The sequence below is a fragment of the Cynocephalus volans genome, chromosome 6 (genome assembly GCF_027409185.1).
Source record: "Cynocephalus volans isolate mCynVol1 chromosome 6, mCynVol1.pri, whole genome shotgun sequence".
NCBI classification, from domain to species: Eukaryota; Metazoa; Chordata; class Mammalia; order Dermoptera; family Cynocephalidae; genus Cynocephalus; species Cynocephalus volans.
In genome coordinates, this window is record NC_084465.1 from 141827126 (window position 1) to 141853933 (window position 26808).

The 26808-nt window shown below is 37.0% G+C and overlaps 1 protein-coding gene across 1 annotated transcript in view; it reads left to right on the top strand.

Moving 5' to 3' along the window:
- ARMC3 (armadillo repeat containing 3) overlaps positions 1 to 26808 on the top strand; it is a 102425-nt gene that overhangs the window by 8902 nt on the left and 66715 nt on the right. The window contains exons 4-8 of the mRNA XM_063101141.1: positions 9707 to 9824; positions 12189 to 12314; positions 17693 to 17761; positions 18026 to 18201; positions 20171 to 20365. Of these exons, the coding sequence (XP_062957211.1) occupies positions 9707 to 9824; positions 12189 to 12314; positions 17693 to 17761; positions 18026 to 18201; positions 20171 to 20365 (684 nt within the window). The remainder of the gene's footprint in view (positions 1 to 9706; positions 9825 to 12188; positions 12315 to 17692; positions 17762 to 18025; positions 18202 to 20170; positions 20366 to 26808) is intronic.

Here is a 26808-nt window from a genome sequence, read left to right on the forward strand (position 1 = left end):
AGAACGTGGACCCTCTCCCCACAAAAATGCATTTCAAATCTTTTGCGTACAATTTTAGTGGGTGAATGTACCCCCCCAAAGCCATTTAATGGCTCCATGAACCTCAGATTAAGAGCCTTCATTCCTGACAGCAGCAGACAGTACACAGTTAAGGCACTCTAAGGCTACAAGCATAAAAAAAGTTTCCAGAGGCACTTTAATACATTCCTTTACAGACATCTATTGAGTACGTCCATATTCCAGGTATTCTTCTTAGATAATGATTATAGAGAAATAACATGGTCCTTTGACAGAAAAATTTATTCATTCATTAGACAAATATTGAATGCATACTATATGCAAGTAGTCTACATCCTGGGTGTAAAGATGGGAACAAAACAAAGTTCCGGCCCCAAGGCAGCTTATATTATAGTGGGAGAAACAGTTTATTAACAAATAGTAATATAATGCAAGTAGCAATAAGATTAAGGAAGAAAAAAGTGGGATACCAGATAGAGAGTGATGGGGCTACTTTAAATAGGATCTAGGCTGAGCAGGCCTTCCTGGTGGGGTCACAGTTGACAAAGACTCAAATGAAATGAGGGTATATGCTATGCAAATATCTGAGGAGAGCACCCCATTTAGGGAACAGTAACAAAAGCCTTACTTAGTGTGTTTGAGCAATGCCAAGAAGGTTGGTGTGGCTGGAGATGAGTAAGCAAGGAGAAGGAGATGGGTCACAAAGATGGAGGGACGCTGGCAATCATGTAGGGCTTTCAATGTGTTGGTTTTTTTCTAAAGTGCAAAAAGGGGAATCCATTGGAAGCTGTGACATTTGATTTATATTTAAAACAAAAAATAAGATCATTCTAGCTCAAATGTGGAAAAAGAATGAAAACTGGAAGACCAATTTGGAGGCTAAGACAGTAGTGCAGTTAAGATATACTGGCAGCTAGGACCAGGAGGTAACTGTGAAGAAGGTGAGAAGTGGCCAGAGTGAGGATACATGCTGAGGGTAGCACTGACAGCTTTTGCAGATGGATTGTACATGGAGTTGTAAGGAAAATGGAGTTAGTTTAGTCAGGCCTTCTTGCCTCACATCTGGCTGGGTATGATTCAGCACATCCATTGTAAACAAGTAAGAGTAGAGTTAGTGTGCATGAACACCCGTGTACCCCTTGGATTGTTGTCACCGTTGTGTAGTTTGGCATATAAGACAGTGGTTCTGAACATGAACCACTGGCTGGTGGAGCTCACATCTGGAATAAAGCATGTCAACTTTGCCAGTGGCTACTTGATTTGTCTTTCAACTGCCTGGCTCAGGACCTGCAGAGGACAGGGCAGAGGGGTCTGTGATCCAGCTCAACAGGAGTGCACACTGCGTGAATGGCGGTACAGCGTACTGAAGTAGACATGCCAATCAAAGAAACAATGCAGTGTGTTAAGTTCTATTACAGAGAAGTTTGGAAGAATATAGCTGTGAAAAAAAGAAAGCCTAAGGATTTTCAACACCTTTATACTGGGAATAAAAAAAACAAACAAAAATTTATCTGGAAAGATGGAGGCCTGACATTTAAATAAACCATAAGTTTCTACAGTTTTAAGTATTATTTTATTTTTTAAAATTTGTTACAAATGAAATAAAACTATCAGGAGTGGTAGGTGGAGCTTCCTGTCAAGATGGCAGAATAGACAGTCCCCAGCATCACTCTCTCCCACAAATCAATCAGTTTACAACTATTAAAAAGCAACAACAGCCAAGCTGGGGCCGCTAGAGCTCAGGGGAAGAGGAAGAGAGACCTACGGAGATCATGAAGGCAGGAGAAGCCACACTGAGAGAAAGAAAGAACCACTCCAACTGTTTTGAGCCCCAGCCATTTCCAGGCTGGAGCTGGTGAGTGCATGGAGCAGGAGCTGACAAAAGCTGCTGCTGTGTCCTTTGGATGAAGTTGCTTGGAGGTGGCAGGGGAGAAGAGGGTCTTGGTGGCCCCCAGGCCAGCAGGACCACTAATAGGGTTCCCGTGGACCCATATAGAAGTGAGGAGCCACAATGACTGAAAAAAGGAGCTGCTCAGAGGCCAATGAGTCATTGCGTGGGACTGGCTCAGGGCTCATCCCATGGGAAGTGTTTGGAGCACAGGAACCTACCAGGGAAACACTGGGGCACAGCAAGGACAACTGGTCTGCCTCCCAGTCAGCACAGGGCCACTCAGTGGAGACTGGTCAGGAATGCAGAACTTTAGGTGGTACAGTTTGCTGAAAAGACTCAGGCCCAGACCAGAGTTTCTATACAACCCAGGTATACTGGATCTCACGTGACCTGGAAGTACCTGTAAAGTCAACCATTAATACCTAAGCTGCACAAAAAGCCTTCCCCAGGGAATCAGCAGCAAAGCAGCAATTTAGCTCAACCCTAGAGCTCAAGTGCTGGTCCCCACAGGAAGTTTCCCCATTTTAGAAGTAAGCAAAGGACAACCAATTAGTTCCAGTGCAGAGTTTAAGTTGTAGGAACAGCAAATAATCCAACACAGAACTGGAAGAAAAACAAAATACCCATAGACCCATAGACCAGAGACAAAGTTTGATATTAACTCGCAAAGGTCTCACATCAACAAAGAACACCTATAAAACCTAGAAGGACCAGAAGTCCCCTGGGCTACCATGACAGGAAAGGGGGAGGACTGGGGGTCCCAGCCATGCCCCCCAACACCCTCAACCAGCCCAGTGATGACTACCAAGTTGCTGGAAGAAGTGCCCCAGGCTCTCCTGAGCCAGGGCGGTGGGGGTGTCTCAGGACTTGGGTATGCTCCCTGACACCCACAACCAGCCCGTCAATGACCACCAAGCTGCCGCAAGAAGCACCCTGGGCTCCCAGGGCTCCCAAGGCTCCCAAGCTGGGGCAGTGGGGGGTGAGGGCTTCAGCCACACCCCGCTGACATCTATACCCAGCCCAGCAAAGCCCTGTGGTCATCCCGGAAGGAATGAGGGGGGTGCCAGAGGCCTCAACCTCACCCCTCCTCCTTCCTCCTCCCATCCTCCCCTTTCCTATCTCCCCCTCCCCCCAACTGCTCCACAACAACATCGCAGAATATAAAAAAAATAATATTAGTAAATAAATAAACAAACAAAAAAAAGTATGGTAGATGACATGTGGCATGGGGGTCACTAATGGTGACCTTGGTGGGAGATATTTTGGTAAGTAGGGAAGGGTGAAAGTGAGATATGTGCAGCAGACTGTGACAGAAAATGAAGGAAAGTAAACAGTTCATAGGAAAGATAGTGTGGTATATGGACAATGATGAATATCTAGAGAAAGTTTGTTTTTGTTTTAAAATAAGAGAGTTTTGAACAGAGTTCAGGGAGGCTACAGTGGCTGGAATATTCAGGGAAGGGTGCCAAAAAGGAGGGAGCGACATAGAGAAATAGCTGCAGAAATCTGGTTGATGGTCCCCTTGATTCTTTGAATTCTAAGCTGTACAGGGTGAAACTCCACAGCGAAGAGTATTCATAAACAACCATCAGGGAGTTGTAAACTGAGTAATTTTTTATAGCTGTCACAGGTCTGGGAAACATTGTAATTTTGGTCAAAAAGAGTGAAGAGCCTCATGGAACACCTGGGCATTAAGAGTCCCGAGCAAGGGTCATGCCTTAACAGTAGTGTGGCTAAGCTAGCTCAGCAGTGAAGGATTCCCTACACCCGCCCGAATGAAGCTTAAAACTTAAAAGCAGGCCTTAAGTAGATCAAGCTGATCCATAAGATAACTGCCTGCCAGAATAAAATTCAGCATGCTTTAGGAAAAAACTTCTCCCTCCCCCTCCAAAAAAAGAATCCAGACACTCAACTGCATAATTTTCACAATGTCCAGTATCCAATAAAAATTTATTAGGTATGCAAAGAAGGAAACTGTGACCAATAACCAGGAGAAAAATCAGTAGATAAGCCAACAGAGGAGATATGATAAGATACTAAAAAAGTTTGATTATCCAGAAGAAGACAGGAAAAATGGAACGGGGAAAAAAATGGGACAAAGTGAAAGCAAACAGCAAGTCGGTCATTTAAAACCAACCATATCAACAGCAACATTAGATATAAATGATCTAATATCCCCGAAAAAGTGAGAGATTGTCAAACTGAGTAAAAAAGTAACACTCAGCTATAAGCTGTCTACAAGAAACCTCTTTTAAATATAAAGATACACATAGATTAAAAGTAAGAACATGGAAAAAGATATATACCATGCAAACACTAATAATAAGAAAGCTGGAGTGCCTATGTTAATACCAGACAAGATATATTATAGTTACAGGATCCAGAATGTCACCAGAGAAAAAATAGACATATCATCATAATAAAAAGTTTCATTTTTAAGAGGAAAATGGTCCTAAATGTTGTTCACCTAATAAAACAAATTCGTACGTGAAGAAAACAAAGGCTATGCCACAGCATAAAAAAACAATGAAATACTCAGATAAAAGCTTAACAAAATTCATGCAATACCTATATGCTTAAAACTATAAAACATTACTGAGGCAAATTAAGGAAGACCTAAAGAAGTGAAGAAATATACTATGCAGGATACAGATACATTGCTAGTAGAAATGCAAACTGGTACTGCTTTGGAAAAAAATTTTACTTTATTGTACAGTTAAATACACTTGCCAGACAAGCCAGAAATTCTACTCCTAGATATTTACTCAAGAGAAATGAAAACATTTGTCTGTAAGAAGACTTGTGCACAATTGCTCATTGCAGCTTTATTAATAATTGTTCCAAACTGAAACAACCCAAAGGTCCATCAATTGTTGAATGGATAAACAAATAGTGGTATATTCATACGATGGGACACTACTCCGCAGTAAAAAGAAAGGGACTACTGATATGTGGAACAACATCGATGAATCTCAGAAACATTCTGCCAAATGAAAGAAGTCATACACAAACAGTATCTATGTAATAATTTAATTAATACTAAATTCTAGAACAGCCAAAACTAATCTATAGTGAAAGAAAGCAGATCAGTGGTTGCCTGGAACCAGCAATGGGAAAGGTAATCAGCTACAAACAGGCAGGAGAGAATGTTTGGGGGCAATGGAAAGTTTCATGTATTGTTTGGAGTGTATCATTTCTCAAAACTCATCAAACTTACACTTAAAATAGGTGCATTGTATCGAACCTAGATTGGCCCTCTGTAAAGTGAATTCGAAAGAAGTAATGGGAAGAATTCAGTTGATGGGGAAAAGTTGACTACTCAGGTAACTGAAAATGCGTAAGTTCTGTGAGAATAGGGGGCTCAATTATCTTGTTTAATATGCTATTCTTAGCATCTGGCACTTATTAGGAGTTAAGTAAATGTTTATTGAATGAATGAGTAAATTAAGGCAAATGGGTTAAAAGTCCAAAGGACACATTAGTGATTAGTCTTAGACAGTAGGAGAAATATTTTCTCTAATGTAATAGAAGAAAATGTACAGATATAGGTAGATTTGAATCTGCAAGTTGAAAGTTATATAGTTTCCATCTGATAACTTTATTTTCTCTGAAAATTTTACTGGTTGGGGAGGAGGAAAAAGGAAGAGGTGGATATGTTAAATATTCAAGGATGGTAGAAAGGTTTAGAATAATTTTTGACAGGGGGAAATCAGTTTACAAGAGAAATTTAGAAATCTGGTTTGCAGTGAGGCCCTTCTGAAATTGTTGATCATGAGTTTATAGTGATACTAATTTTGCCTTAACATTCTCTGAGAATAATTGGATGCTTGAGTGCAAATACAAAGAAAGCAAGTACTAGTGTTTTCATGGTTTGGGTTTTGTAAGATTGATTTGATGAAAAGACAGAAAGACAAGGAGGTTTAGGGTTTAGCAGGAGTGTTATTAAAATAACAGATCATAAAATCTAAGCAGACTAAGAAGTAAAGTGAAGAAATGAGAAAGCTGATAAAGGGAGAGAACATAGAGGGAGTAAATGGACTGGGGATCCAAATGAAATTGAAGAATCACTGTAGCGGAAGTAGCTGGACCATCAAGCTGTGTATTTCACCACTTGCTGGCTGGCTACCAAGAAACCCTCAGAGCCTAAACACTGTGGGTGCTAAAGGAATCCCATCTGTGAGTAAGCAGAGAAAAATTAATGGGATATCAAGTGTAATAACAGAAGACAAAGCTGAATGACAGAGGGATGCTATTGGGTCAGAATTAGTAAAAGAGAAGCAAGAAAACAGTTAGAGGTAATGAGAACACTTCTGCTTCTATCTAGGTTGCAGTGAGTAACAGCAGGGCATTTCTCCAGGGCATTTCATGAAAAACAGATGGACTTAGAAATATAATCAAAGAGCTGTGGAAAGTTAAATTAAAAAGACTGCTAGTACCAAGTGTTGGTGAAGATGTAGAACAACTGGAACTCACATTCATAGCTGGTGGGAATGTAAATTGATAAAACCACATCAGAAAACTTTTTAACGGTATCTATGAAAGATAAATACATGTCGACACTGTGACTCATCAATTCCATTCCTAGGTATTTACCTAAGAGAAGTGAATGCATATATCCACATGTACAAGAATATTAATTGCAGCTTTATTCATGATTGCCTCAAACTGGAAAGAAAAGAACCCAAACTAATAATTTCATACAATGAAACTACTATATACAGAGAGCATATATAGCCATAAAAAAATATGGTTTAGTTATAAAAACAAAAATGTGAATGAATAACAAAGACATTGTGCTCAGATAAAGAAACCAGACATGAAAGGGTGCATATTGTATGATTTCAGTTATGTGAGGTTCAAGAACAGGAAAAGTTGGTTGATGATTTTAAAAGTGAGAATAATGGTTATCTTTCATGGGGGCAGGGAGGCCTGGGGAAGGAGGGTAAGGAAATCTTGAGAGGTGCTAGAAATGTTTTTTGTCATGGTCAGAGAGATCTGCGTTAATATTCTGGAAGATAAAGTGGAAGAAATCCTAATAACACACACACACACAAAAACACAGTAGATTTTGCTTTTTAATCCAATCTGATAATTTAAATTCAGATTTATTTACCCTATTGATGTTTATTTTGATCGTTGACAGGGGAGGGTAGTTTTTAAAGATCATGGAAGGATTTGCATCATCTTTAAATTCTATTTTTCCACAAACTTGTAGAAGTATCCTCGTATTTGATTTTATTCCTATCATTTTATTTAAGTTTTTGGTTTTTCTTTGCTATATTTTCGTGTTGTATGTCTTTTGCTTTTTCTGAATTGAGCAATTTTCCTTTGTTACCCTTTCTTTCTGGTAATTTGGAACTGCTGCCACTTGTCTGTAGCCTGTTATATACACATATTTTAACCTGCATTTATCTATTAATGTAAAAATAAGTAATAACTAGATAACACTCCCATTTTTCTTACCAAAATATCCTTTACTTGTTTTGTTGAAAAAAGGAAGAATTATAATTCTAGGCCATTATTAGTTTCTCTTCTTATGTGTCCTCATTACTTCAGTAATCTTCTCATAAGAATTGCACTATGATTTATAACACTATTATCAACATTCATTAAGTTTAACTATATATTTTACTGTGTTTATTGATCCACCTCTATTGCTTTTTATATTTTGCTCCTCCCCAGTTTTGTCTGGGGGTATTTGTCTATGCAATTTAAGAGTATATGACTGATATAGTTTTTGAGTTTGTGAATGTCTAAACATGACTTTTCACATATGAATGATAACCTTAACAGATATAAATTTTTAGAGTCAGTCCTTTTCTCTCTGAACTTTATTAGTTATCCTTAATAAAGACTTAGGAGAAGGGAAGGTATAGGTAATTTGCTAAGGCAAAATTTCCTTATCTTTCAATATTTCTGCTTCCTATTGTATATTTTCTAATACTAGTGAAGCTAGTATTTTGTCCATCATAAAAACAAAAACAAAAACATTCATTCCCATTTAAAGACTTCCTAGAGTTATTTTCCCCATTTGAATATCATTCCTCCTTATCTTGACCTATGTCATTTTATCCATTCCTCAAATCATATCTAAAATTCTACCACCTCCGTGGAGGTTTCTCCATTTACCCCAGTTTAAATTAATTTTCCCTTCTTCATCACAATATTTATTGTCTCTGACATATGTTTTTGTATTTCACAGAATCCTAGAATTTTATATTTGGAAGCGGTCATATAATCTAATTCCCTAATTTTTCAGATTAAAAAAGCTGTCATCAGTGAGCCACATGTGTAACCTGGATAATATAAGGTCCTTGGGCATTCTGGGGGTCTACCCTTTAATACCTAAATAAGATTCAAGCCCCAATCCCCAGATACTTTCAGAAGTCCTCCCATAAAACTTCTGTGGATTTCCAGGGCCTTGTGTTCTCCTTGTAAGTGCTGCAGCTAGTGTCCCAGCTATAGCTCATGCCTCTACAAGAGGCCATCTTTTCTCACCGGTTCAGGCCACTGGAAACCCACAAGTGCCACAAACTTAGTGTATATGGCAGACATTTACTGAAGATATGTCTCCCCCAAAAGACTCTAAGAGGCTTGAGAATAAATATGACTTCTGTAACTCTTATAGCTTCTAGTATAGAGTTAGTCATAGACAAACAGCAGCTTCAATGTGAATGTTAGACAATGCTGTCCTAAAATCCAACAGCCATTTCTCTTTCAAGGAGAATTTTTATCCCGGCCATATTCTTTCAGGTTATTCCTTACTGCTTGCTGTCTTCTCTTTCTTCTTCATTCTTCCATCCTCACACAATTTTGTTTCCTTACTCCGAGTAATCTATCTCTCTATCCTCTACCTAAAACTAAACATCACAATTTTAATAGCCCAAAACATAGTCAGATGTCCATATATGAAGAACCAACACAAAGAATGCTTTGAAATTTAATTTATTTTCCCTTGTCCTAAGCAGAACTCCCTTCTCCACCAGCCTCTGGAAATGGAAGAAAAATAGAATAATTTGTTCTCCCCTTGGCCACAGAAAGCCCCTAGGGGTTATGAGTTTGTTATTGTTCATTTCAGCTGCGTGTGAGTTCCCTGGGTCTCCTAGCAGGTTCTTAGAGTTCTGTACTTTTTCTTTGTACTGTATTGCCATTTCCCCTGTTTCAGATTTTATCCAGTTTTACATTTTGTTGTAAGCTCTTTTCTATTGCTTTTTCGTTGTTTTACTTATAGAATTCATGCTTTCTCAGAAAGAGTCTAGTGGTCGGAAAGCAAGTACTAATTATTGAGGTGGTTAGGGTGTCAAATATTTACAGGTACTCAAGGATTCTTGTGTAGTGACTGAGAATTATAATAATTTATGTTATTTAATGAGCCTCTGTTTATGTACCATATAGTGTATTAAGTGCTTTACATATATGATCTGTAATCCTTTCTCTGATCCTTTGAGATAGGCATTATTATCCCCATTATATAGGAAATGAAATTGACATTCTAGGAGCTTGAGTAATTTGTTTGATTCCACATGGCTAAATTGAGAAACCAGATCTGTCAGCTTCCAAAATGTTTTGCTATTGCCACCATATCTCAGAAATTCCAAGGCTACCAGTGCTGACAATTTTTTTCTCTAGCAGTGATGCTTTTTAAATAAAAACTTTACAATGCACTTATTTGGCAGTGATCACATCTTTTTTTTTTTTGCAAGATTATGTTCTCTTTAAGTTTTAAGACACCTTTTATTTTTTATGTTAATTTTAAAGCTCATATGTGATTCTGATATTTATCTTTCTGCATTTCAGTTTGATGCAGTAACAATTGAAAGCAAAAAAGCAGCAACCGTGGTGTTAATGCTTAATTCTCCAGAAGAAGAAATTTTGGCTAAAGCATGTGAAGCCATTTATAAATTTGCTTTAAAAGGTTTGGATTTTTTCCAGTTTATTTTTCTGTTTCATTGGTTTCTTAAAATACTTACTGCATACTAGGCCCCTTTCTCCCTAGTCTTTAACTTCCTGTGAGATGAATTCTTTCAGACAAACAGAATATCATTTAATGCATTACCTGAAAGTAATGTGTCTCTCTAAATGCCTAACTTAATCTTAGGGAGTAATTTAGTCACTGGGTAGAATAGTCATTTTGAAAATTTCATTGTAGTTTTGAAAATTGCAAATGTCACAGGAGCTAAAAGAGCTTCCAGTGGTCAAAGCTGGAACAATTTGAATAATAAAATATGATAGTTGAGGATAGAGAGGTAAACAAACTCAGTTTCTCCTACTGTATTGTCACAATACAGAACATTTCTGTGACCCCAAATGTGTGGGGGTTATTCCCCACACACCAAGCAATCCTCCAGTGAATTCTCCAGCTGGCTGTCCTCCAATTCAGTTCAATTCTGACATTATCTACCCAGAGGTAGTGTCAGATTGCACAGGTTTAAAGGCTCAGTCCCCAAGACTACCCCCGCGCTTCAGATGCCAGTTGCAAGTCTGGGCCTCTGGAGCTTCTAACCAATCAGCTCTAAATAGTAGCCTGAACAGCCCTATATCTATCACAGGAATTGAAAATTGTAGTTAAAAACTTTCCCATAAAGAAAACTCCAGGTACAGATGACTTCACTGGTGAATTTTACCAAACATTTAAGAAAAAAAATAATACCAATTATACAGAAGCTCTTTCAGAGGACTGAAAAATATGGGATACTTCCCAATTTATTCTGTGAAGCCACCCACCATTACCCTGATACCCAAAACACAGAGACATTGTAAGAAGAGAAATCTATAGGTCAATATGCCTCATGAACATAGATGTAAAAATTCTAAACAAAATATTAGCAAATTGAATTTGACAATATATAAAAAAGCTAATACATCATGATTAAATGAGTTTTAGTCCCAGATTGAAAAGTTGGTTTAATATTTAAAAATCAATCAAAGTATTTTACCGTCTGTGGTGGGCAAAATAATACTCCCCAAAATGTCTACATCATAATCCTTGGAAGCTGTGACTATATTATGTTACATGGCAGGGGCAAATTAAGATTGCAAATGGAATTAAGGTAGCTAATCAGATGACCTTGAGATGATGAGATTATCTGGATTATCCAGGTGAGGCCAAAAAAAAAAAAAAAAAAAATCACGTGTCCTTATTGGAGAAAGGAAGCAGGAGAGTCGGAATCAGAGAAGTTGTGATAGTGGAAGCAGAAGTCAGAATGGTGTGATTGCTGGATTTGAGGATAGAAGGGGCCTGTGAGTCAAAGAATACTCACTATAAGAGAAAACGAAATGGATCCTCCCATAGTTTCAAGAAGGAACATAGCCCTGCCAACACACCGAATTTACACTACAGAGACCTATATCAGACTTCTTACTTCCAGACTATAAGATTAAAATTTGTATTATTTTAAGCCACTAAGTTTGTGGTGATTTGTTACAACAATAGGAAATTAATTCATCATATCTTTTAAAAGAAAAAAGAAAAAACATTGACCATCTCAATAAATGCAAATATAAATCGACAAAATCCAACATCCACTCCTGATAAAATATCTCAGCAAAGTAGAAATAGATACAAATTTCCTCTACCTGGTAAAGATTTATCTATGAAAGGGCCGACCCCATGGCTCACTCGGGAGCGTACGGCGCTGGGAGCACCGAGACTGCGGGTTCGGATCCTATATAGGGATGGCCAGTGTGCTCGCTGGCTGAGCGCAGTGCGGGCGACACCAAGCCAAGGGTTAGGATCCCTTTACTGGTCACACACACACACACACACACGAAAGATTATCTATGAAAAACCTATGGCTAGCATCATACTTAGTGTTGTAAATTTTATGCTTTCTCTTTAAGATCAGGAGCAAGAGAAGGGTGTCTGCTCTGACCACTTCTATACAGTACTGAGCATTGTATGGGATGTTCAAGCCAATGTAGCCAGGCAAGAAAAAGGGGGGTGGAGGGAAGCACCCACAGTAGAAAGGAAGAAGTAGAACTATATTTGCTTTATAGAAGATTACATAATCTATATTGTATTAATCAGGGTCCTTCAGAGAAACAGAATCAATAGAACATATATAGATATATAAATAAGAGGAGATGAAGCCGGCTTTGTAAGCATCAGGAGAGAGAGCAGCAAACGTCTGGGATCTAAAGTTTATTCTGAGAGGAAGAGGAGTGGATTCAAAGCGAAAGAGAAAAGCAAATGGCAAATGGGAAATTGGAAGAACACAAAGAGGAGTGTGGATGAGATTGATAATGTCCATGCATGATTTTATTTTACCTGTAATGTCAGGTGAGGAAAATAAAGCAACCATCCTTGAACTTGGAGCCGTGGAGCCTTTAACAAAACTGCTCACCCATGAAGACAAAATTGTAAGAAGAAATGCCACTATGATACTTGGAATCCTGGCATCTAATAGTAAGTTTTAGCTTTTAAAAATAATCAAATTATCTCACGTGATGCATCATCCTTCTTTTAAATTTAACTTTAAGGGATTTGTTTTAATTTTATTTGAACTAACTTTGAGGTTAAAAAGTTAAATTAGTATAATGCAACAATGTATGATTTTGTATTTTAAGAGACTTTTAAAAATCTATAAGTATGTACAAGTATAGCCATGCAAAAACTCCTCTCAAAGTTGACGATGCAGTGTGTTCCAGTCTTACAAGTTGGGAGAGCAATCGCTGTCTCTTAAAATTAAAATAGTTTTTTTCTTAAGTTAGTGTAATTTGGCTGCCTATACATAAGTTATACTTCATATATATTTCACAGTGAATGAAGCCTAGAACAAAGAGTTTTTATAAATTGATTTTTTGGAAACTACAAACTATATTTTGCCAAAAGTAAATTTAGACATATATTTACTCCTTCAGTCAGATCTATTACTTGCTTGGAATATTTTTATATATTTAATATATGGTACAATAGTATTAATAAAATGATGTTATGATGTCTATTAGAATAACAGTTAGACCAAAACAATGCCCATAAAGGCAATTTCTGACTGATGAACAAGATGTGTTTTCCATGTGTAAGTCATTTTCCCATGTTAAAATGGTAGGTTTTGAGTTAGCCAACAAAAGTCTTGTAACATAATAAATCTTGTGACACTCTTTTCAAAAAATTTTTAATTTATTTTTTAATTGGCATGTATTGATTGTACACACTTACGGGTTACAGAGTTACATTTCAACACCATGTATCCAATATGTGATGATCACATCAGGGCAATTAGCATATTTATCATGGCAAAAATTTATCATTTCTTTGTGATGAAAACATTTAAACTCCTCTCTCGTAGCCATTTGAGAACGTATCATAAATTATTATTAATTATAGGTGCCTAGCACTCCTGTACACAAGAACTTATTTTTCCTACCTAGCTGTAATTTTGTACCTATTAACTAACCTCTCCCTTTTCCTTCTCCTCCCCTTCCCACCTTCTAGTTACCACAGTTCCACTCTTCTTCTAAAAGCTCAACTTTAAATGACACTCTTAGTGGAGACTGAATTCTAACACGAAACTCAGGCTGCTAGGAACAAACATCTCTTATGGTACATGGCTGAAATCCTCATGCTCTCCTACTCTTAACTGTAGTCCCCACAACACAAGTACAGATTGCTTCCCCTGCTTCCTGCCCCTCCCATTTTCCCTGCACCCCCCTGTGATGACAGTGGGGTCTCCTTATTTTAACCCTGGTGTCCAGCAGGGTCTGTGGCATTCATGTCTTCAGAGACAGTTATGAGTGGAGGATGGGAAGAGGAGGAGAAGGGGAGTTTTGTGTGGCATCTGTGCCATTGCCACCTCAGCTACAGAGACTGCGTGGAGGCAAATGGCACGCCGTTGGGATAGTTAGTGGAAGGCAGGGATTTCAGGAGCTCTAATGGTGGCTGTGCTGGAAGGCAGGGGCTCTGGGAATATTTCTAGAGATGGTGGCAGGGGTGAGGACTGTCAAGGGGGACTGGATGTCCACCAAATTAGATTATGATAAATGATATTGGTTAACACTTACACAGCACTTAACAATATGCCAGGAACTGCTCAGAGTGCTATTTGTATATTAAATCCTTTAACTCGAACAAACAGCCCTAAGAGGTAGGTGCTGTTATTATTCCCTTTACGTATGAGGCAACTGAGGCACAGAGAAGTTAAACAAGGTAGTGATCATTTGTATTATGGGCCTTTATAAGTTATCTCAGGAATTCCCTGTGTAATAATTTTGCATTAATACCATATTGAATGTATAACCAGAAACCATTTTATAACCAAAACATGGAAAACTGTTTTAATTTCTTACGTTTTATTCTCTTCATACCCTTCAGAATTTGAGGAACAAAGTTATTTTGTAACACTTGCTGTGCAAGTCCTCATTTTAAGAATAGGAAAGATCCTAAAAAGATTAGGTTACTTGTTCAAAGTCACAGCAGAACTGAGGGTGGAGCTAGAATTAGAACTTTACTCTCTGATTCATAGTTTAGTAGTAGACTTTCTATTCACCAAATCTTTTATGATACTTAACATTAGTGTACATGCTAAGTCAGGTTCTCCTTCTGAATGATTTTGGGGTAGAATGCATCTCATTTGAAGAATAGAGTTATATTTTCCTTTTTTACATTTATATGTTCTAATTTAATGTCTAGATCTTCATGATGTTTCCTGTTTACTTTTGTTCTTAACTTCTATTATTTATTTTATTTAGTATTCTCATTTTCTAATATATGAGATGTTTATAGCTAATATATAAGGTTTATAAAATCTCCAAATTGTTTGCAAAATTTTTCTGAGCAAGATTTATAAATAGAATTTTGTGGGAAGAGCTCTCCTACCTCCAGGGTCTCCACTGAGTGCTCAGGTATGACGAGTGAACTTCTAAAAGCTTTCTTTTGATTCCATGAGTTGGATAAAAAAAACCCAAACCATTATTGAAATTAACTTGACTGTTTTCTATGTGAAGCATCTGATGAGTGGACAGAACATATGACATCCCTAACTGCTTGTGAAGTTTTTTCTTGTTCATCGAACCAAAACATTAACAGTTATTGCTTCACTTTCTGTACACGTCCAAGTAAACTTGGGATAAAAATGAACAATCAATCATTTGATCTAAATGAAAAGTCATGTCTTCCAGACTAAATATGTAAATAAATGTACCTCTGCAGCTGCACAGTTAAATCATCATCTTTGGGCAGTCTTAAAATAACTGATGCTTCTTCAGAAATGTATATCTTCATGTGATTTTCATGTACAGTGATAACACTAAGTTCATAGTGGATCAATCTAATGTTCCAACAGAATGCCAGGTGCTAAAAGGATTCCTATGTAGTTACAAAGAATCTGTTGCTGCTGTTGCTGCTGCTTTTTTTCTTTTTGCTAGAGTGATTGAGCTATGTGTTTATGGCAAGTGGGGTCATTCAGGACAGGCATTTAAATTACCTTGTTAAAGCTTTTTTTTCTTTTTTTAACCAAAATGAGGCAGTTACCTTTTTTCACCTGCCAGTTCCAATGAGGCCATAGAACAACAGAGACTCACTTAATGAAGTCATCCTTCTGAGAAGAAGTACCCTTTGAAGGTTGGACTTAACATTATTCAAGGCAATCTGAAGAGCTTTCCATCTTAGGAAAATATTGATGTAAATTAGATGGTCAGTATTATGCAACCAAAAAATTGTAAGAATTCAATTAAAACAAGTTGCAAGGAGATACTCCAGGAAGTGATATTGCTGGCAGTTCTGAAATAACATAAAATTGTAGATTTCACACTATTTAGCTAGAACACATTCATGTGGCCCAGCCATGACTCAGAGTTTCTACTCAGTTGCCATGTCTAAGAGTGTTCTCTGTTGAAAAAGGGGACAGAAACCAATTTCGTGTATCAAGTGATGGTAGTAGGAGTTTATCCATTATTTTCCCTGATTTAACTTCAAGAAAAGAAAGATTCTTTGAACAATCTGGTGTCAAAAAGCAGAATAACAAATTGATCGACTGTGTCACAATTGATAAGAGCTGCCAGTGAGTTGGAATCATCCACTGAGCTATCAGAAAGTGGTTTAGAGGACAGATCATCTAGATCTGTCGTGGAAATCACTTGCCATTTGGACTAAATTCAGATCTAGAAGAGCATTTCATGGTATGAAGAACCCTCTGACAAAAACTTTTACCTTGTTTGGGCAGACCAAGGTGCAGTGTCACCTGGTGCTGCAGCAATGTGGCCTCTCCCAGTGGGAGCCAATCACACAGAGACCGGAGGAGCAGAGAGTGCACAGAGCGTGAGTCTTCTCAAAGTAGATGGAAGGTCATTTGGTTTGCCACATGGGGAATGTACTTGCAGACCTAAAAGCCCAGAAATATTTTTTTTGTTTGTTTGTTTTGTTTTGTTTTTGTGACCGGTAAGGGGATCAGAACCCTTGGCTTGGTGTTGTCTGCACCGCACTCAGCCAGTGAGCGCACCGGCCATCCCTATATAGGATCCGAACCCTTGGCGGGAGCGCTGCTGCACTCCCAGTGCCGCACTCTCCCAAGTGAGCCACGGGGTCGGCCCAGAAATATTTTTTTTGAAGCATGAGAACATAGGAGGCTAGGGTGTGGCCTTCATAAAAATCAGTCTTTTGAGCAATACAGACTGTACTCATAAAATTGGGAAGACAATAACAACACTCTCTTCTAGAGGGTGCACTTCTGTACAGTTCACCAGAAGACTTGGAAGGAACTGAGTTTTATGCCAAGTCTATTATTTCTTAATCAGTGGAGGTAATGCCTTTTTTTATTTTTTAGTTTTACACGAGTGTTGACTGTAAAAGTATGTCCTACTCCTTGGGACACTTCCTAGAAGCTCAATTGTTCTTTTGTATTTCAAGTCGATTCATACACACATATATATAGCTAACTGTAATTCTGCAGGACCTCATTTAGCCATTTTGAATAGAAAGAGAGAACGGAGAAGTTTTGACAGGTTGAAGAAAGGCCATATCCCTGAATTCCTCAGGAAAAAGTATCCAGTAAAAGCCAAGTATATACAATGTTTAACGAGGAAGAATTCATCCAGAGACCATCTGTGTCAGCTGTGGCGAAGTGAACTTTTCCTAAATTCTGGTAATGCTAGTTTTGGCCTACAGCTGAGGATAATTGACCAAGAAGAGAAATTGTAAAACTAAAGAAGCAGCTATACCTTATTTCTCAGAAAAATGGGGTTAAAGGATAACAGGAAAGAAGTGGGGACATACCTGTCTAGCCTTAATTAGGCTAATATAAATCATACAAAAGTGAACTTCTAAAAAGCCAATATACTTATCTGTAAGCATTTTGGGCATTTCTGATCATCAAATGGAATGTAAGCAATCAAGATGTATTAATAGAAAATGGTTGGGATAATTCTTCTTTACATTCTGTACAAGTTTTATTAAAATCAACATTTAAAAATACCTTCCCAACAACGAAAAATAGAATTGCTATTATATAATAAATAAGCATAGGGCATAGTAACTCCTCTTTACTGTTATGTGTCCTAGGCACATTTTGCACTTTTACGGCTATGGTTTCTCGTGTTCTGAAAGGTAGTGTAGCTCATGATCAAGGAGCATAGACTAGAAGAGTGTTGTGGGGGGTGGGGTGGGGTGGGGGACAGACCAACCTGGGCATGAAACCTGGGCCCACCACTTACTTACTGTGTGATTTGGGGCCTCAATTTCCTTACCTGTAAAATTAGATAACAATAGTACCTGTCTTCATAAGGGACTGTTAATAGACATTGCCATTATAATGATTATTAAACATCAATATTCTGTTTCTTCCTTTGTAGATGATGTTAAAAAATTGTTAAGGGAGTTAGATGTCATGAATTCTGTTATCTCCCAGCTCGCTCCAGAAGGTAACTTTGCATCCTCCATCTGTTTTGAAAATGGGACTGGTTTATTTTTTTCATTTGATTAAGCTACTTATTGAAAACAGTTTATGAAATATTAATTGTGAATTGTTGTTAAAATCTTTCAAATCACAGCTCCATTTTGAGTTTATAAAAAAGGTGGGTTCTAAGCAAGGTAAGATTTTTGGAGCTTTGGTTTTCAAAGCGTATTTTAAAGTAGTGGTTGAATAAGCATTTAGCATACTTGTATTATTTATTTTTGACATGCAGAAGAAGCAGTTATCCATGAGTTCGCTAGTCTTTGTCTAGCAAACATGTCTGCTGAGTATACCAGTAAAGTGCAAATATTTGAACATGGCGGATTAGAGCCCCTCATCAGACTCCTGAGTAGCCCAGACCCTGATGTCAAGAAGAATTCTATTGAATGCATTTACAATTTGGTACAGGTAAGACTCATTTCTAAAAAGTGTTTTGACAAAAGCTGATTACAGAATTTATGTTCCCATTAAAAAAAGAAAAAAACTTAAAAAAACACCAGTTTTGCATCATCCAGCTCTTCTCAGTACTGTTTAGTATTTATTATTCAGAGGAAAAGTAATGGAAGTTTAGTGTAGATGATACCTTTCAATTTTATAAGTAATTGTCTCCTATGAAAGAGTATATTAGAAATTTAAAAGATTAGAATGGCATGCAAATTAAGATGGGATTAGACTTGAAAAATGTACTTCTTTCTGAAACAAGAAACTTCATATTCATGTTGAATGAAGTTTAACCTGGGCAGTTACCTAGTGGTCTAACTCTGGTGGTCTAAGCACACTGGATGCAATATATACCCTATTCAGTGTACCAAGATTTTGGATTAGATTTATTTATTGGTGAAAACCTAGTGATTTGAGTATGCTGTACAGAATTCACTGTTCATAATGCATTATACTACCTCCTCGCTGAGTTTCTCTTTGTAATAGAAAGAAAGTGCCCACCTTCCCCTCCCCCACCATCCTGTTCTCTGTAGCCCCCTTTCCCCCCAACACACACACCCTCTCACCCACAGCAGGTCAGCTTCCTGTCACTTTGAACAGCCTTCCCTGCTTCTTTTCCTGCTCAGGTTTCTTAACAATTACCACACACATTTGATAAGCTTTAGATCAGCTGAAAAATACAAAACAACCATTTCAAAGAGCCATCAATAGAGTGTGAAAGGAAGAGATATTGAAGCAAGATTGAGGGAGAGAAAGGGGTTAATTGAGAGACAAAGTATCTAGGCAGAGAGAGACAAATGGGTGTCAGTAGGGAGGGCCGTGCTTCCTTTGAGACTGGGCAGAATCTTTCCTCACCTCTTCCCAGCTTCTGGGGTGGCCATCAATCCTGGCATTCCTTGGTTTGCAGCTGCATCCCTGAAATCTCTCCCTCTGTTGTGTCCCTCTCCACTTATAAAGACACCGATCTCAGAAGGACACCATTAAGGGCCAATCCTACTCCAGGAGGACCTCGTCTTAATTAAATCTGCAATGACCCTGTTTCCAAATAAAGTCACATTCTGAGATACTGGGGTTAGGACTTCAACATCTATTTTGGGGCCAGGGGGTAGGGGGGTGGGGGCACAATTTAACCCATAACTAAAAGCAGCCTACAATTTTTATGTCTAAAGGAAGCTAAATATTAGAGGTCAGTTGGAGAATGAAAAGGGGAAAGCTAAGCTGTAAGTGGGGCCTTTTCCAGTTTTAACACTATTTTATAGTTACCCCATCTTGATTGGAAATGTTATGATTCAGTAGTCAGAGTCTGTTGGCTTTTCATGGCTTCTTGCCTTGTTTTCTCCACTGCTCACCCCAACAAACCACCCCCCTCCCACTCAAACAGGATTATAGACATGCATGCATCTATATAATGACCTCTTGATATTGCACATATCTTAAATAGAGGTCATGTATCTGAACCAAACCTGCTGTAAATCTGCATGCACAGGGCCTGTCAACAGCGCTGCACACATATAGTATTTCATAAACAATCCATTTGAATGAAGATGATAAGGAATTGATGTCATCATCTCATTTTATCAAATACTGTTTGAAACAGTATATCAGAGTGTGAAAAGAATTTTATTATGCATAAATTTTATTGTAATGTTGTTTATAGTAATAGGAATTTGCTGTACAATAAACAATAGATACTACAAAAGTCATAGATCATGTATATTTCCTGTTGACAATGTCTGCATAGTTAAAATGAATATTTTGGTGTTGTCAATTGAGAGCTTGCTTATTTTAGTTTGTGAGTTATTTTGGAAGGGAATTGGGAATAAAAGATGGGAAAATTATAACATATTGTTCTTTGTTAGAAAATAGAATTTCTCCATTCTTGAGACTGTGTTTTGCCTAAAAAATTACTGATTTAATCATTTCTATTTTGTGGCAGGATTTTCAGTGTCGAACTACACTTCAAGAACTAAATGCAATCCCTTCTATATTAGATCTCTTGAAGTCAGAATTTCCAATTATTCAGTTGTTGGCTCTCAAAACCTTAGGTGTTATTACAAATGATAAGGAGTCCCGAGTAATGCTAAGAGACAATCAAGGATTGGACCACCTTATTAAAATCCTAGAAACTAAGGTATTTGCAACATCCATTTAACTTTTTATGAGGAAATATATCTTTTCTAAATGTTGATATAAAACATGAATTGTAGGATATTTTTAAAAATGAAATGTTATGTTTAAGCATGGTAGTTAGTATAATAGACTAATTTGCTTATTGCAAATTAAGTCAGACTAATTGTATAGGCCATTATAAGCAAATAAATAAGGTCTTATGGTTTAGAAAATTTAAGAGTTTTGAATTCTTGTCTATAATCTCTCTTCTGACTTTCTGAAACAACCAGAATGAGTCTTTTAACTGTTGTCTGTCATAGTTTTCTCTGGGATAAAGTAAAAAGAGTAATTTACCTTCCAGACACATTTTGATAAACATTGGAGTTACATGTCCATAGTCGCTAGTAAGTTCCTTAGGAATGAATTACACACTTTAAGAATATGTATGCCATCTTCTAGTATCTCCTGGTTACAAAAAATAATCTAGCAGTTTATCAAACACCATTTAATTGACTTCAAGTGATTCAGGTAGCTTCTGAAAGTGTCGAGCATCTTAACCGCATAGTGAAATGATAATGAATAGATTCAGATCCATTGCCCCTACTTTAATAGTTTAGTAAATTAAATTAACTCCTAATAACAGAAGTCTACTCAGTGCCTCTTAGAAATTCATGAGATAGGAACAGATTGAAGGAATAACAACCAAGTAACAACTTTGTATTAAGTTTCAGAATATTCAGTCATTACGTTTTTTTCTAAAAATCCAAACCTCAGAGTTTAATAATATAGAACTGGGAAAATGAAGTATGGTATAAAAGAGCAGCAATGGCACAAGTGTGTTCCCCAGCCACGTAAACCTTTCATATGTCCATTCCCTGTGTGCTAGGCTGTGTGTTAGGCATTCTACATTTGTGATACAAGATTCTGTAACACTATACTAGGGTACTTCAAAAAGTATGTGGAAAAATAGAATTAAAAGATAATACAAATCTTTCCATGAGCTTTTTGTAATACCCTTGTATAGCTAATATTTTATCCTATTTTTAAAAATGAAAACAAAACCAGAGAGGTAACTTAATTTGCTCTATATTACATAGGTAGAAAGTGATTAGCTGCAGGAATGAATCTAGGTTTGTCTGATGTGTCACAGTATTCTCCCCTGTCTGATATTTCACCCGTCTTCTTTTAATCAGAAAAGGGTGGAAACATCTATTATGTAGCAGGCATTGTATGGGTGTTTTGCATATGTGATTTTATTAAATTCCAAATTCTTTGAAAAATGTGATAATATTTTTGCCTATGAAATGAAAATAATGATATCATCATAACATAACCATATATTACTATTGTATTATTAATCCCATTTTACAAAAGAGAAAAATTAGGCTTAGAGAGGTTAAATAACTTGTCTGTGGTCACAGAGCTAGGAAATATATGAGAATGATATTTTTTCAGAACTAATATACATGTATTGTAGAGGGAGAAATTCAAATAATACCGACTTGTACAGAGTAAAAAGTAAAAGTGCTTCTCCTCATCCACACCCGAGATCAGATACAAAGATACTGATATCTTCTCTCATCACTTTTATTCAATATTTTCCTAGAGGTAGGGCAATAAGGCCAAAAAAAAAAAAAAAAAAGAAAGAAAGAAGTAAAACTATCTATTCACAGATTACGTGACAATGTATACAGAAAATCCTAATGAGACTACAAAAACCTACTAGAACTAATAAGTAGGTCTGTCAAGGTCACAGGATAAAAGTTTAATGTATAAAAATTGATTATATTTCTATATACTAGCAAACAAATGCAAAATGAAAAATACAATTTATAATACATTTCTAAAACATGAACTACATGGAGATAAATTAAACAAAATTTTTGCAAAATTTGTACACTGAAAAATACAAAACACTTTTAAAGAAGACCTAAATAAATGGAGAGACAATATAACACATCTGTGGATTGGAGCATACAATATATTAATAGGTCAATTTCCACTACATTGCATTTTGATTACTTTTCAGTCAATTTTCACATAATGATTTATTGATTTTGTTGTATTTAGGCTGTATTTATTATTTGTTTTCTGTTTGTCTGATGTGCTTTATTCCACTGTTCCTCCCTTCCTGCCTCTGTTGTGTTAATTTAATTTTTTTAATGTTACATTTTAACTTTTTCTCTTCCTATTTCTCTTCGTACTCTTTCTAGTGGTTGCTCTAGTGATTACAATATGCAACTTAACTTGTTGTAGTCTACTTAGAGTTAATATTGAACTACTTCAAGTAAAATATTGGAACCTCATAACAATATGAGGGTACTTCAAAAAGTTCATGGAAAAATAGAATTAAAAGATAATACGAATCTTCCCATGAACTTTTTGAAGTACCATCGTATGTTTCTACTTACTTTTCCCATTCTTAATACTTTTGTTGTTATGTATGTTATCCCTATGTTTATTATAAACTCAACAATGCAATGTAATAATAATTTTTGTTTTGAGCAGTCATATATGCGTTTTAGATAAATTAAGAAAACAAAAATTCTGTGTACATATGTGTGTGTGTTGTGTCTGTCTATTTGTCTGTATATTCATCTATCCATCAATATTTAGTCTTTTATATTCACCCATATATTTACCATTCTTATGTTTTTCATTCTTTCCTCTAGATCCATGTTGCCAACTGGGTCATTTCCCTTCAACCTGAGAAACTTCATTTAACATTTCTCATAGTGCAGATAGGCTGGCATAAATTCTCACAGTTTTAAAAATTTATCAGGAAATGTCTTCCTTTTGCTTTCAGTTTTGAAAAGATACAAGGGTACTTCAAAAAGTTCATGAAAAGATTTGTTTTATCTTTCATTTTTTCACGAACTTTTTGAAGTACCCTCATACTTTTTGCTTGACACTAAATTCTTGGCTGATAGTTTTTTTCTGTTTTAGCATTTTATTTCTTTTTTTTATTAGCATATTCGTTATTACAAATTGGAATTATTCTTTATGCCCCTTACCTGACCAATCACTCCCCAAACCCCCTCGCTGTCCCACCATCTCTAGTATCCTTAGGCTTGTTCTCTCCTTCTGCAAGTTCAACATATTTAAAGTAATTATAAGATTAATGGCAGAATTCTCATCAGAGTTATTCTGGAGTAATAATATTTTGTTATTTCTTCTGAATGCCATTACTTCTGATGAGAATTCTGCCGTTAATCTTATCATTATTTTATTTCCCTGTATATAATGTGTCAGTTTTCTTTAGCTGTTTTTAAGATTTTTCCCTTTATCTTTGGGTCTCTGCATTTCTGTTCTGTGTAGAAGTGGTGTAATTTGTGTATCCTGCTTGGGGTTCTTGATCTTAGATCTGTAAATTAATATTCTCCACTAAATATGGGAGTTTTTTAGTGGAGAATATTAATATCGTTTACTCAAATATATTTTTCTGCTTCTTCACTTTCTCTGGGACTCAAATACATGTATGTTGTCCTGCTTGATATTGTTCTACAAGACTCTAAGGCTCTGTTCATTTTTCTTCAATTTGGGGGGGTTAAATTTTTTTTTATTTCTGTCCAAGTTCTCTGATTCTTTTGCCATCTCTAATATGCTGTTAGGCCATTTAGTGAATTTTTCTTTTTGTACTTTTCAAGTCTTAAATTTCCACGTTTAAAGTTTCATTTCTCTGTTGAGCTTTCCTCTGAGCATATTTATAATAGCTGCGTATAGCTCCTTTAATGTCTTTGACTACTGAATTCAACATCTGACCCTATTCAGAGTGGGTTTCTATTGACTGCCTTTTTTTCCCTTTTTTTTTTTGAGTTCAAGTCACACTTTCCTGTTTTTTTGCATGTCTAATAATTTTTGATAAAAAATGAACATTGTAGATAATACATTCTCATGATTCCATATTCTGTTGTGTGCTTCTGAGGATCATTGATATCTTGGTCTAGTAGGCATTAAGCTGCAAATTCTGTCTCTTTTATGGTGTGAAGAGGCTGGAATCTCTGCTCAGTTCTTACAGTTCCTAGTTGCTGCTGTTTTTAGCCTGAACCCTTGGAAGTCTCCCCATGGTCAGCCATGGAATTGGCAAGAATTTTAACTTGGATTTGGGGACTCACCCATTCTCTGTGGTCTCCTTGCTTCTGAGCATTCCGTCCTTTAAATTTGTAGCTCTTCTATCAGTCTCAGGCTCTGACCTCTGACACCTGAAGCCAGTAAGGCTTCAGCTTTCTGCCAGCTGAGCTGCACATGGATTGAGGAATGCACTCTATTTAAAAGCAGTAAATTAACAAATCTCACCCAGCAGAGCTCCTCTTTCAAGGATAAGATATATTGCTTTCTAGTCCCTGCCTGTTTATTTTCACCCGGGTCCCTGGGGTCATCTTCTTGCATGTGTAGTTAGTGGTCAACCAGAGTTCTGGGCATGCTTTATATTCAGATTTTAGGTTACATCCTGTATTAGTCAGAGGTCTCCAGAGAAACAGAACCAACAGGATGGGTGTGTGTGTGTGTATGTATGTATATATGAGTGTGTGTGTGTGTGTGTATATATATATATATATAGAGCGAGAGAGAGAGAGAGAGAGAGAGAGTGCAAAAGAGTGCACAGGGGGAGCTGTTTTAAGGAATTGGTCTGGAGACTCAGGGAAGTGTAGTTTGAGTCCAAAGCTGGTCCTACAGGCAGAATTCCCTCTATTTTCAGGGAGATCAGTCTTTTTCTATTAAGGCCTTTAACTGATTGGATGAAGCCCACCCACATTAGGGAAAGTGATCTGTTTTACCCCAAATCTACTGATTTAAATATTAATCTCATGTAGAAAATACTTTTATAGAAACATCTAGAATAACATTTTACCAAAGTATCTGGCTACCATGGCCTAGCCAAATTGACACATAAAACTAACCATCACAAGTTCATCCTTTGTCAATTTGATACCCATACACGTCTCCTTAAATCATACTTAATCTTCATAAAAAGACAGTGAAAAGATCGTACTTCTACCTAACATGGTACAACTATCCTGCATACAGCCAAAAATGCACTAACTTTTTCCCCAGAAGAGGATGCAAAGCCCTTAGATGATGTTTACTTTTCTCCTTAATATTCTGGAACTTAAATATTATGATGTAAAATGAATAGTATTTAAATACTGTGATGTAAAGTTAGTATATCTCATTTTACGTGGTTAGAAGAGATGGAAAACACAAAGATACTTTATGTACACACACAGACACACACACAGAAACATGTTCGTAACAAAATAAGGAAGAAATACTTCTGACAGTTGCAGTCCTTGTTTCTATACCTGGCCACGTCGTCGTAGTTGATGCTTATACCTACCTCCTTCCACTACCCCTCCTGTATTCCCTTTGCTCTCAGCAAGCATCTCAGGTGATCATGGTTCTTTACCTGGTGGTGTGACCAAATCTTCATTTCTACAGGGTTTGGGCCATTATAGTCTAGTCCGGATTGGGTTGTTGTAGTTTACCATTGAGTTTAGTCACAGGGCATGTGACTAAATACTAAGAGACATGTGACTAAATACTAAGAGACATCCTAAAGGAACTCCTGTTTTCCAGACATACTCTTCCTTACCTCTATTGTGGGGTAGCATTCCAATTTCCCCTTGCATAGAGAGTCTCCTCTTTGATTCAGAGGCATGAGCAGCCCAAAGTGGCAAGCGTCAGTCTTAACTTCCAGTTTAATGGAATCATTATTAAACTTCTCCTAGTGGAAGCGTTTCTTCCTTTGGAACTAAACCTCTAAGCCAGCAGAGCATAAGGTCACAGGCACAGGAAGCAAACATTTTGGTAGCGGGCTACTAGGGGTAATAGTGAGTGGTGCCACTTCAACTTCTACGCGTTGATTTCTGGACCCGTGAATCCTGGCTATGGGAGAAACAATGCCATGTATTGGATGCTAATTTAGTGCATACATGGCCTTCTGGAGAACTTTATCGAAGCCCTTCTGCACTTCTCTCCCTTTAAATTTCTAGCTGTTTAGATAAGGCTGCAGTTTTCCACTGCTGTGGGGATTCAGGAAATTTCTCAGGCAAGAAAGCCACAGCTCACAATGCTTCACTCTATCGGTTGCAAATTTTAAGGAGTGTATTTTGATCAGCTTCTGTCTGCTTTTTCAAAAGAGATTTTTTCCAGATTAAAAAAATTTTTTTTTGGTGGAAGTTTGTATGAGCAACTTCACTGGCTACCATTACTGGACATTTCCTCTAGAGCATTATTTTTTATCCATAACATATTTTGGAGTAAGGAAATGAGAAAAGATGGGGCGAATGGTTAGGGAGAGCAATGCTACTTTGATAAACAGAACTTCTGTTTCCTCGGGCCTCTGTCACAACAAAGTCAGTTACACTATGTTCTGACTGGCCTTAGTCTCTACTGTAGTAAAACTGAGAAACTGTAAATTTTTTTTATTTTTATTTATTTTTTTTTTAAAGTGAAACCATATTT